This window comes from Podarcis melisellensis, assembly GCF_964234715.1.
Source record: "Podarcis melisellensis genome assembly, chromosome: 13".
Classification (NCBI taxonomy): Eukaryota; Metazoa; Chordata; class Lepidosauria; order Squamata; family Lacertidae; genus Podarcis; species Podarcis melisellensis.
The window spans coordinates 40,666,929-40,679,108 of NC_138545.1; the positions used below are offsets into that span (position 1 = coordinate 40,666,929).

The window sequence follows — 12,180 nt, forward strand, 5'->3', positions numbered from 1 at the left end:
ATCTCTCAGCGGCTTTTGACACCATTGACCATAACATCCTTCTGGACCGTCTAGAGGGGCAGGGAGCTGGGGGCACTGTTATACAGTGGTTCCCCTCCTTCCTCCTGGGCCATGTTCAGAAAGTGGTGGGGGGATGAGAGTTTAGACCCCTGGGCTCTCACTTGTGGGGTGCCTCAGGGTTCTGTCCTCTCCCCCATGCTTTTCAACATCTACATGCAGCCGCTGGGAGAGATCATCAGGGGGTTTGGGCTGGGTGTTCATCAGTATGCAGATGATACCCAGCTCTTCCTCTCAAATCGGAACCAGTGAAGGTGGTGAAGGTCCTGTGTGAGTGTCTGGAGGCAGCTGGAGGATGGATGGCGGCTAACAGATTGAGGTTGAATCCTGACCGGACAGAAGTACTGTTTTGGGGGGACAGGAGGCGGGCAGGTGTGGAAGACGCCCTGGTCCTGAATGGGGTAACTGTGCCCCTGAAGCACCAGATGCACAGCCTGGGAGTCATTTTGGACTCACAGCTGTCCATGGAGGCGCAGGTCAATTCTGTGTCCAGGGCAGCTGTTTATCAACTCCATCTGGTACGCAGGCTGAGACCCTACCTGTCTGTGGACTGTCTCGCCAGAGTGGTGCATGCTCTGGTTCTCTCCCGCTTGGACTACTGCAATGTGCTCTATGTGGGGCTACCTTTGAAGGTGACCCGGAAACTACAATTAATCCAGAATGCGGCAGCTGGACTGGTGACTGGGAGCAGCCGCCGATACCATATAACACCAGTCTTGAAAGACCTACACTGGCTCCCAGTACGTTTCCGAGCACAATTCAAAGTGTTTGTGCTGACCTTTAAAGCCCTAAACAGCCTTGGTCCAGTATACCTGAAGGAGCGTCTCCACCTCCATCGTTCTGCCCAGACACTGAAGTCCAGCGCCGAGGGCCTTCTGGCAGTCCCCTCACTGCGAGAAACCAAGTTACAGGGAACCAGGCAGAGGGCCTTCTCAGTAGTGGCACCCGCCCTGTGGAACACCCTCCCACCAGATGTCAAAGAGAAAAATAACTACCAAACTTTTAGAAGACATCGAAAGGCAGCCCTGTTTAGGGAAGTTTTTAATGTTTAATAGGTTATTGTATTTTAGTGTTCTGCTGGAAGCCGCGCAGAGTGGCTGGGGGGCAGTGGCGTAGCATGGGTTGTCTGCACCCGGGGCAAGGCAAGTAATTTGTGCCCCCTAACCCGTGGATTTGCACCCCCTAACCCGTGGATTTGCACCCCCTAACCCTAACCCCCAGATGTTGCGCCCGGTGCGGCCGGGCCCCCCCTGCACCCCCCATGCTACGCCACTGCTGGGGGGACCCAGCCAGATGGGCGGGGTATAAATAATAAATTATTATTATTATTACATCGAGACACGACGTTTGAACGTCACGTCGTATGCAAGCGCGGCCTTCGGAGCGAGCCGCCAGGTGGCCCTGCAAGTAAAGCTTTCATAGAGCGAGAGGGGAGAGGAGCGGCAGGCATCCAAGAGTGGGCGTGGCTTCTCCCCTCCCGCAGCCCCGCCCAACTCGGGCGTGACGCGCGCGCCTCCAGTCTCGAGCGGCCTCTCAGGTGAAGGGGGCGTGGCCTCCTCGAGTCGACTCCCTCGGCCGGTCGGCTGCGCTTTTCTGCCCGGCTCCGGCGCGCCCGCCCGCCCGTCCCTTCTTCCCTTCGCCCGCCGTGTGGGCTTTGCCGCTCCGTCCGCCGGGTCCCTTCACACCCTTCGCAGCGCCATGGCAGAGCAGGAGAGCCTCGAGTTCGGCAAGGCGGACTTCGTGCTGCTCGACGCCGTCTCCATGCCCGAGTTCATGGCCAACCTTCGGCTGAGGTAAAAAGAAAGGAGTGGGGGGAGTGGGCGGGGCGTCGGGGGTCCCTCTCTCTCTCTCTCCCGGCGCCCCTCCCCATCGAATTTCCGAGGGAGGGGGCAGGAGCAGAGATCTCTCTGATTGGTGGGTTGAGACTGGGCAGGGGGGAAGCAGGCAGGTGCTAAGGGGCGCGGGTTTTGCGCGGGATTCGAACTCAGAGCTCCCGAGCGGTCCATTAGCAGCCAGCGGTTTTCTCTCGCGCGCGTACCTGGAGCTCTTTTTTTACATCCTTGCGAGCCCTCGCTGCCCCGGAAAACCGCCCGGGCGTTGCTGCGGCTCCCCGGTGCGCGTGGGGTGGCTAAAAGACCGAGAGCGAAAGAGAGGGCGGGTTGCCTCAGGGCCATATGGGGCGAGTGATTATTTCCTGGTTGGTTGGCAACTCCGTTTTCCTGGTCGCTGCCTGAAGTGCACCTGGTTGCAAAAGTTTCCTTCTCTGGATAGGCTCTTTTAATCTTATCCTGATAATGACTTTGTGGTTTTTGTTTTTTTTAAATCCAGTCACTTAAATAGGAGCCCCGCAGCATCTTATTGCCTGTAGAGGCCATAAGGAGGGTGTTAGCTTTCATAGAATCATACATCAATGGTTTTGTCAGAGGGATGAGTTGGAGACCATATTCTTTTGGGGGAAGGTAGCTGTGGACCACCTACCTGTGATGGGGGTGTGTGGGGAGGTCTGGAGCAAAAAGTGGGTGGAAGAGCTTGTCTGTCTGCCTCTCTTCCCTTAATTTGTTCACCCATGCATTCATTCTCTTCCTTTCCACACTCACTCATTCATTCATTCATTCTCTCTCACACCTGTTCACAGTACCCTTCTCTCACTTTTATTCTTCTATCCATTCATTACAGTGGTGCCTTGGGGTACATGCGCTTCAGGTTACAGACTTTGCTAACCCAGAAATATTACCTCGGGTTAAGAACTTTGCTTCAGGATGAGAACAGAAATCGTGCTCTGGCGGCACCAGGAGGCCCCATTAGCTAAAGTGATGCTTTAGGTTAAGAACGGACCTCTGTAACGAATTAAGTACAGGTACCACTGTAGGGCTTGGTAGACCACACTGAGACGTGGGTGGCGCTGTGGGTAAAACCTCAGCGCCTAGGACTTGCCGATCACATGGTCGGTGGTTCGAATCCCCGCGGCGGGGTGCGCTCCCGTCGTTTGGTCCCAGCGCCTGCCAACCTAGCAGTTTGAAAGCACCCCTGGGTGCAAGTAGATAAATAGGGACCGCTTACCAGCGGGAAGGTAAACGGCATTCTGTGTGCTGCGCTGGCTCGCCAGATGCAGCTTGTCATGCTGGCCACGTGACCCGGAAGTGTCTGCGGACAGCGCTGGCTCCCGGCCTATAGAGTGAGATGAGCGCACAACCCTAGAGTCTGGCAAGACTGGCCCGTATGGGCAGGGGTACCTTTACCTTTACCTAGACCACACTGAAAGTGGTGGAGGACTGTAGGTGACCCTTGAGCTGTAGGTTGCCCCTTTGTGCTTTGTATTGTACATGTGTGGTCCTGCTAGGTCAAATCAATGGTCTACCTAGGCTGACATCCTGCCTCATGCTCAATATCAATCCTCAACAGCAAAACTGAAGTAACTGCTTGAAATATCCCAAAGCCATTTCATTTTATTTATCTAAGTATTTTGACCTTTCCCTGACTTTCAGGGTAGATCCCCTCCCAAAGGAGAGCATAGAGAGATTTTTATCACGACTATTTCAACGGTCATCAGTAAGCACTGTGATTTGAATGGCATGTTTGTAGTGTGTGTTAATCATAGCTTTGGTAAGGTGTTGTTAGTCAGGGATCCTGCCATCATCACCATGCCCACATTCCTAACCCTATGAAATCCAGACCACAAAATGGTTCATAATCAGAGAACAGGTAAACTGCAGAAAAGCTGCTCTTAGGTCAGGCATCCCCAACCTTCGGCCCTCCAGATATTAATGACTACAATTCCCATCACCCCTCACCACCAGTCCTGTTAGCTAGGGATCATGGGAGTTGTAAGCCAAAACAGCTGGAGGGCCGCAGGTTGGGAACGCCTGTCTTAGGTATCCCTCTGTCCCCATATTACCCAACCAGGATTGCATAGCAGCCTGTAAAAATAAAACAAAATACCAGCCATTGTTTTGGCAGCTCCAGCAAGTGAACAGAGAGGGAGAGACTGAGTACAGTATCTCTTTCTGATCTGTGTTGCTCACAGCAGTTATGGCCAAAGTCTGAGAGTATTTTGCCATCCTGTCCAGAATCTTCATCCAGCGAAAATGGTAGCTGAGTTGGGTTACCTGGCACATCTTGCTTTTCAGTAATGTAAAGTATATGTTTAAAAACTGAACTATAATTGCTTCTTAGAAAAAGCAGAATTGAATACAATGGTTAATTGCTAATTCCCTCCAGGGCTGCCATGTGTTGGCAATGTGATCATGAAACACCTGCCCTGCGGCTATTTCATAATCACTATGCCCGGGCAAACAGCTCTTTCAAGGAACAGAATAATGGCTGAAATTCTTGAAGCCAGAACAGGGAAAATAATTTGAAAAGGGGCGGGGGAGAGAATAAGGTAAATTTTTCAGTCTTCTCTCCCCTCACCATCTTTCAGAAAGTAGCATTTATGTTTATGATCTTGAGAGTGCTTGTTTGAACCCTTCCATTTATTTGAATGGGACTTATTTTCAAATAAGTATGCTTAGGCTTGCTAAGTGGAGTATCAAAACTTTTTGCAAATATTCTCTTCCTTCATTGCAAATAAGTTGCATCTAGCTTTCTTGCAGTGAAACAGGCATCTCCTCTTCTAGATGTTTAGCTCAGTTGCAGCAGCTGGTCAGTGCCTATTTTTGTTGGTTTCGTGGCAAAATGGTATTCCATTTCTCTGGGCGGGTGTGTGGTCTGTGGCTGTAGACATGTCACTATATTTAAACACATTTGGCACATATGAGCATTTCTGGGTTGGCGAAGTTTATATTTCATGAAAACAGACATGCTGATCCTGGACATATCTTTATGGAACTTTGTTCAATTGGTTTCAGTTCAGTTTATTTTTAAGTAAATATGCTTAGGACGTTAGCATAAGCCCTAATTCATCTAGGGATAAATTGTGCAATTTGGTTTGAAAGACATAGCTGATGAACAGGATTTATGGTCTCCTACTGAAGTCTCTCTCCCCTTGTGCGATCTAACATTCTTTCTCCTATACACTGGATTAGTTGTCCTCCTTGTGTTCCAAATCTCTCTTGAAAATCCACTGCTTCCAGAAGTGTTTTCAGGATCACAAGAGTAGTCCTGCCTGTTCTTCCAGAAGCAAGAGAACTATCTACAGTTTCCTAATGGAAGTTCCTTGAAAATCTGGGCTAGGTCAGTTCCTGGATGGGATAATTTTTGGAAGTCATCATAGAGCTAGGAGGAGCCATATAGGAACCTCTCGTTGCAGGGAAGCCTCAATTAACGGCTTTCCAGACTCTGCTTGAAGACCTTCAGCAAAGGAGAACCCCACCCCAAGTCTTTAATTCCATTGTCAAAATTGATATCATTAAGGAGATTTTCCTAATGTTGAATCAAAATCTACCCTCCTGTAACTTAAACCCATTAGATCTAATCCTGCCCTCTGAAGCAGCATGGAGCAAGTCTTTGTTCTGTTCTTTAGTGACAGCTGTTTAGGTAATTGAAGTGTGTTGTCATCTCCCACATCCTGACCCCTTCTCATGGGCAGGATAAGCATACCCACTTCTTTTAGTCCAGGATTGGGGAACTTGTAGTATTGCAGATGTTGCTGGATCCCATATCCCATCACCCCTGGCCATTGGCCATGCTGACTGAGGCTGATGGGAGTTGGAATTCAACGATATCTAGAGGACCACAGGTTCCTCATTCATAGAATCATAGAACTGTAGAGTTGGAAGGGACCCTCAGGATCATCTAGTCCAACCCCCTGCAATGCAGAAATATGCAGCTGTTCCATACGGGGATCGAACCTTCAACCTTGGCATTATCAGCACCACACTGTAACCAACTGTACTGCTTTAACTTTTCCTCATAGGGCTTGTTTTCTTTTGCCTTCCTCTGAACCAATACAGGACTGTCTATTTCCTCCTTTAAGTGCAACAGCCCAGAACAGGGCACAGTACTCCTAGATGAAGTAAGACTTCTGCATAAAATTGAACTATTGCTTTTTGAGTTGAAGAGTATGACTCTCCTGCAGCCTAAAATTTCCCCAGCCTTGTTTGCAGCTGCCTCACACTGTTGACTCATTGGTATCTTGTGATTAGCTACAATCCTGAGATCATTTTCACATGTACTGCTGCCAAGTTGAGCATCTCCCATCCTATATCTGTTCACACACGCCCCTTCCCAGATGCAGAACTTTGTATCCCACTCAGTTCTTTGTCCTTGCCAAACTAGATAAGGATCCCTTCTGCTCCTTCATTTAAGTCATTAATGAAAATGTTGTTGAAGTATATGGGGCTCGGAGCAAAGCCCTGCTCCACTCTTGAGTACAGTTTTTCAATTAGCTGTTAATCCAGCAGACAGTGTTATTGCCTGGCCTGCATTTAACGAATTTGCTAACCAAAATATGATTAAGGACTTTGTCAGTTGATTTGATGAAATCTAGATAAATTACATCCACAGAATTCCCACAATTCACCAAGCTCTACAATTAGAATAAAGAAGAAACGGGAGTTGTCTGATAGAGTGTTCTTCAGTAGAAGCCAGCATAAGTTTGTCCCAGCTTCTATTAATGACTACATTGTTATCAAGAATCTTACAAATGGACTCCTTTAAAATCTGTTCTAGGATTTTACTGTGTCAAAGTCAGATTGGACCATGGTGCATCCAGTCCAACATTCTGCTTCCTGTAGTGGCTGGTCAGATTCATCTGAGAAGCCCATAAGTAAGACATGGCCAATAGCTCTTCCCTATCACTTGCTGGCAACTAGTGGCCTCTCAAACTGGAGGTAGTATATAGTTGTCCTGGCTAGCAGCTATTGATAGACTTATTCTCCATGAATTCCTCTAATCTTTTAAAATCCACCTCAGCTAGTGACCTTCTGTGATGGTGAGTTCCATAAATTATACACTCTGTGAAGGAATACTCCCCCCCCCATCCTCTCACCTGAATTTTCTGCTGGTCAGCTTCATTGGATGACCTGAGTTCTGGTGGTTTAAGAGAAGTGTGGGGAATTATATCCATTTCCCCCCAAAAATGTGTTTAGAGTGTCATCTTGGAGCGCCTTAGATTTCAACATTCTACTTAGCAACAAAATTTTTGCCCTCCACAATGTAGGGCATCCCAGTTTACTCTGTTCATCATCTCTTGATCCTATTCTATAATTAAGTGGTTTTCAAATCTGAAGTTCCTGGAGCAATGATGAGAGGAGCACAAAATTCCAGGGTGGAAGAAGCACTTGAAGCAGGCAGTATCTTCCTTTCCTTTATCCAAGATCTGGGTGAATCGTATGCCCCTTGGCAGAAGCCCCTCATTTATTAGGGGCAACTGCTGGTTTATTTGTTATTTATTTATTACATTTATATACCACCATTCTCTGCCAAAGATCTCAAGGTGGTGCACATGCTTCTCCCCATTTCACCCTCACAACAACCCTGTGAGGTAGGTTAGGCTAAGAGATGGTGACTGGTCCAAGGTGAGCTTCATGGGTGAGTGAGGATTTGAACCCTGCCTTCAGTGCCTTCTCAGTGAAGAGAGCTGCTGCTTTATTTTTTATTTTTTTGAACATACTTATTGGTTTTTCAATTGATTTACAGCCATCCTTTTCATACATGTCAAAACGTATAACAAACGTTTGAAATCTCTCAACATTACACCATCAAACATGTATGCGTAAACAAAAAAAGGAAAATAAAAACTATGTTACTTATCTACTCATCGTGTTTTTACTTTGTTTGCACCAGACTTCCTTCCACCTCTTACTTGGGTCCATGGAATTCTATGTTGTACGCCTTCCCAGTTGTATTTAATCTTCTGTTTACCATCTTTTCCACAGTTTCTACTAGTTATCTTTACAAGAGTTATTCTCGCCCAGTCAATATTTTTAAATCAACGCAGTAATCTTTCAGATTTTTTTTAAATTACTCCAATTGTTGTTAAATTTTTGGTACTCTTGGTCTCTTAATTGCCCTGTCAGCTTGTCCATCTCTGCGAATTCCACCAGCTTCACTTGCCACTCCCTCTTCGTTGGAATTTGGTCTCGTTTCCAGTTTTGTGCTATCAATACTCTCGCTGCTGTGGTGGTGAACATGAATAATTTCTTCAAATCTTTGGGGATCTCATCCCCAATGATTCCTAAAAGGAAAGCTTCTGGCTTAGAGAGCTGCCGTTTTAGGCTTACATTTTGCTGAGCGTGGTTTTAGGGATCTTATACTTTCCCCTAAGTGTTGAGCTTAGTATCCCAATCTAAAGGCCCTTCCAAGATATTTACTCATCTTCATTAAGCACAACCACCCATTCTGGAAATCTTAAATTCTTTAAAGAAGTGCTCGTTTCTTTGGGTTTAAATTCCTACCTTAGGCCTGGTTCACACTTATACGTTCATCACAATAGCTGCAATGTCAAGTGATGACTTGGAGTCACAAATAGAATTCTCACATAACTTTTTCTCATCAGTCACAATTTGTCCATGGATGTCAATTTAAATGTTCAATACTATGACTGCAGCATTTGGGGAAATAGAAAATGGTAACCAGGAGCTGCCATGAGTGGCTCTGCTGCTACCACTGGTTCAATGGAAGCAAAATGTTTTTAAAACAACAGCTGAAAAGTTATTTTTTAAGAACTTGTCACTCAGCGTTAATTTCTACCAGAATACTGATTCCCCACGGGCTTCTGGGACAATGTGTTTAAGAACTCTAAATATACCCTGGTAAAGCATATGTGCAATCAAATTAATACTAAAGCAAAAACAAATATTTGGAACTGAATGTTTAAAATTTAAGACTTGGCTATAAATTGTGCTGCAATCACTTCTTTATAAAGGGCACAGAGCATGGGAGCCCGAAACTGCACACTCTAGTGCTTTTATTTTTCTCCATAACTTATTGTAGATGAAAATATTTTCCTTCTGTTTGCATCTAAAAAGTAAATGCTACTTTTGATGACCAGCTATATTACTAGTGAGAAAATATATGTGGTGCTGATATCCTTTTAACTTGCCCTTGGAGTGGTAGATGTTAAGCTTTCTGAATGCTGCTTTGTGCTGGTGACGGGAGAGATTTCTGTAGCAGGAAGGGAATTCACATTATTATTATTATTGCCAATGAAAAACCAAACTCACCACAAGAATGTCCCTATATCCCCTTGTAATTCCAAACATATTACTCCTTTTGCAAAAGCATGAGCAAATAAGGCAGGGAGACTTCCTAAAATTGGCTTTCTGGTTAGACAAACAATTTGTGGACTATATGCTAGAAAAAGAAGAGTGTGAAAGCAGGTCTCATTTTACAGGGTAAACCAAACAGACTCGTTTGCGAGTGTGCTGTGCTTACTTTTGTCTCATAACTTCCTGTAACAACCCTGAATAGGAATCTGACCGAAAGGAGGTGGTGTGGAGATCAAAAAGCCCTAGCTTAATTTAGCCACAAATCTTCTATAAACCCCTGTGAAAAAAGAATGCCCTTTTTCTAGGCTAGTGTATATCCACTAGACCAATGGTTCCCAATTAGCTAAGTAGTTCAGACTTCCTGTTTTTCAAAAGCCAAGCCATGGACACCCTACTTTTGAAAATGTTGATCTCTGTGGTAGTTTTTGTTATGTCAATGGTACTCTGGGGTCCAGGGATCAGGACATTAAACCATATGATTGTAACAATAGCTAGTAATGGTTCCTCTACACATCTTGACTGAAATAAAGCCCTGCATTTTCCTATCAAAATGAACTTTCTGCATGCACTTGTCATGTATATCCACATTTGCATGCTGATCAGCTTAGAAAATGGCAGTTATAGAATTAATGCTACATGATGAGCATTGAAATCAGTAATCAGATGAATGAGCACAAACAATCTAAAGTTGTATCTAGACAAAAATTTGCTGTTTCTGCGATAGGTTTTTCTGTGTTTGGGGCCACGATTCTCTGTCAGAATAGATGCAGAGTTTGGGAGTCCTGTCCAAGCCTAATTTTTTATAAGCAGGTTCCTGTTATTTGTGTTCGGCAGTGTGATTTATCAGCCTCTATTCCTTTAGAGACGAGGGGTCTTGCCACATTGACTTCTGCATTTTAAATCTTTGGCATTGACTACTATGTGGGCCTATCCTTGAAGCCAACATGGAAACTTCAGAAAATGCCAAATGCCACTGTGAGTTTATGCTGGTGCTAATCTTTAGAGGGTTTCAGAGGGCCTTTTGGGTAGTGGCGCCCGTTCTGTGGAATGCCCTCCCATCAGATGTTAAGGAAATGAGTAATTATATAACATTTAGGAAACATCTGAAGGCAGCCCTGTGTAGGGAAGCTTTTAAAGTTTTTCTGTTTTACTGTGTTTTTCTATGTGCTGGAAGCCGCCCAGAGTGGCTGTGGCAGCCCAGTCAGATGGGTGGGTTATACCTCTGCAACCAGCTCTTCCTCTATCAACCCTTTGACAACTTTGGTCATCTAGTTCAGGGGTCTGCAACCTTTAAGGCAAAAAGAGCCACTTGGACCCGTTTCCAAAGAAGAAAAAACTGAGAGCCGCAAAACTCGTCATTATCAAAATAACTTTTTTGTCACTTTTTTATTATTTCTTTGTTTGACCCCTCAGAATTACTCCTCCTCATAGAAATAAACGTTAAATGAACAAGTTACCTTTTTGTGTGTGTGTGTTCTTCACTCCCCTTTCAATGCAGTGACCAGCGTACATGCCCCTTACAATGTAGCGGGTGGGCGGGAAGGTGATATTGGGACGGTGCGTGACTAACGCACGCACGGCCCCCATGCGACGTCACAGCCAGTACAGCGCCCGCCACAGTGGGGAGTGTCGGGGCGCACAATGCGCCTCCTCCCCTCGCTAGTATCCGCCCCGGAGCCGCGGCAAAGGTGTAAAAGAGCCACATGCGGCTCCGGAGCCGCGGGTTGCAGACCCCTGATCTAGTTGTATAGCAGCTCGCTGTGAGAATTGGCAAAGTAAAACACTGAAAAAGGAGAGCAGGCTAAGTTCTCTCTTGCACAAAAAGAAGAAAATGGTGTGTTTGTATGTTTCCCCTCATATCTCGGATTCTACAAATTCTAGAACCTACTCTTTTTTTAAAGAAATGAAAGCTTAGATGGAGCGATCCCTCCCTTGTTCTCCTTGTCTGTTGCCATGAGGTAAGAACGGTTTCAGATAGAAAGAGGGCCTTTACATCAGCTCTCCAACCCCTCATATCTTCAGCACACTCTCCTTATTGGCTTTTAGAAAGCGTTTCAAGTGGTATGTTTTGTTTGGCCTCTCGCATGGTTGGCTAATCTGAATCTCTTCCACATTTTCATATTGCGTTTTAATCTGCTTTCATAACTGCTATAGGCAGTGTTGAGCTTCAGAAAAGCAGCTCTCTCCTCCACTCCTTCCCTTTCCCTCAAATTCACTGGCCAAATCTTGACTCCAGTCAAGTAGCGGAGGTTAGACAATCAAGTTATTCCTACAGTATCAGAAGCCTATAGTGCTCTGGCATCTATGAGGAGACAGCTCATATTGGGAATTACGTTGACATGACCACCATGTGCTTGGGGGCAGAAAGGACGCACCTAGTTTTTTGGGGGGGAAATAAAGGAAAAAATCTCCCCAGCGCCAGCCTCCAAACCAGGTCGGGGAACAGGATGGCGGTGCTGCGCCTCCCCGCTGTCCCCCGAGCTTCTGGGGCTGGCGCTGGGGAGAAGTGCCAGCTTCCAAACCAGGTCGAGGAACAGCAGGATGTGGGGCTGCCCGATGTCTGCCCGAAGCGCGGGGCACTCTGCTTCAGGGCGCCCCGCGCGCCGGGCAGCAGGCTGCTATCCGCAGCCTAGGGAGCCCTGCGGGAACTCCCGCAGGCTCCCCAGGCTTGCTGATAGCTTCCTGGAGCCTGGAGAGCGAGAGGGGTCGGTGCGCACCGACCCCTCTCGCTCTCCAAGCTTCAGCGAAAGCCTGTATTCGCCCCATAGGACGCACACGGATTTCCCCTTCATTTTTGGAGCGGAAAAGTGCGTCCTATAGGGCGAAAAATACGGTACCTCTCTCCCTACCCCTCCAACGTTACCCTGTTTATTATTACAGGCGGTGACCATTTTAGGTGCTTCTGATATGTGCGCAAACTTCTCACGCATGCACCATGCCAAACCCAGAAGTGATCCGAAAACATTGCAAAAAG

At 46.5% G+C, this 12,180-nt stretch overlaps 1 protein-coding gene and 1 long non-coding RNA gene across 3 annotated transcripts in view; one reads left to right on the forward strand and one right to left on the reverse strand.

Moving 5' to 3' along the window:
- Nucleotides 1-12,180, reverse strand: part of LOC309354399 — a 266,088-nt gene that overhangs the window by 195,046 nt on the left and 58,862 nt on the right. The window lies entirely within an intron of this gene.
- MYO1D (myosin ID) overlaps nucleotides 1,572-12,180 on the forward strand; it is a 175,832-nt gene continuing 165,223 nt past the window's right edge. Inside the window, exon 1 of one of the 2 annotated variants that reach the window (XR_014162166.1) lies at nucleotides 1,572-1,850. Coding sequence is in view for 1 of the 2 variants with exons in the window: in XM_081883878.1 (XP_081740004.1) it covers nucleotides 1,756-1,850 (95 nt within the window). In the remaining variant the exon portion in view is untranslated. The remainder of the gene's footprint in view (nucleotides 1,851-12,180) is intronic. The other variant, XM_081883878.1, reaches the window with a different exon arrangement.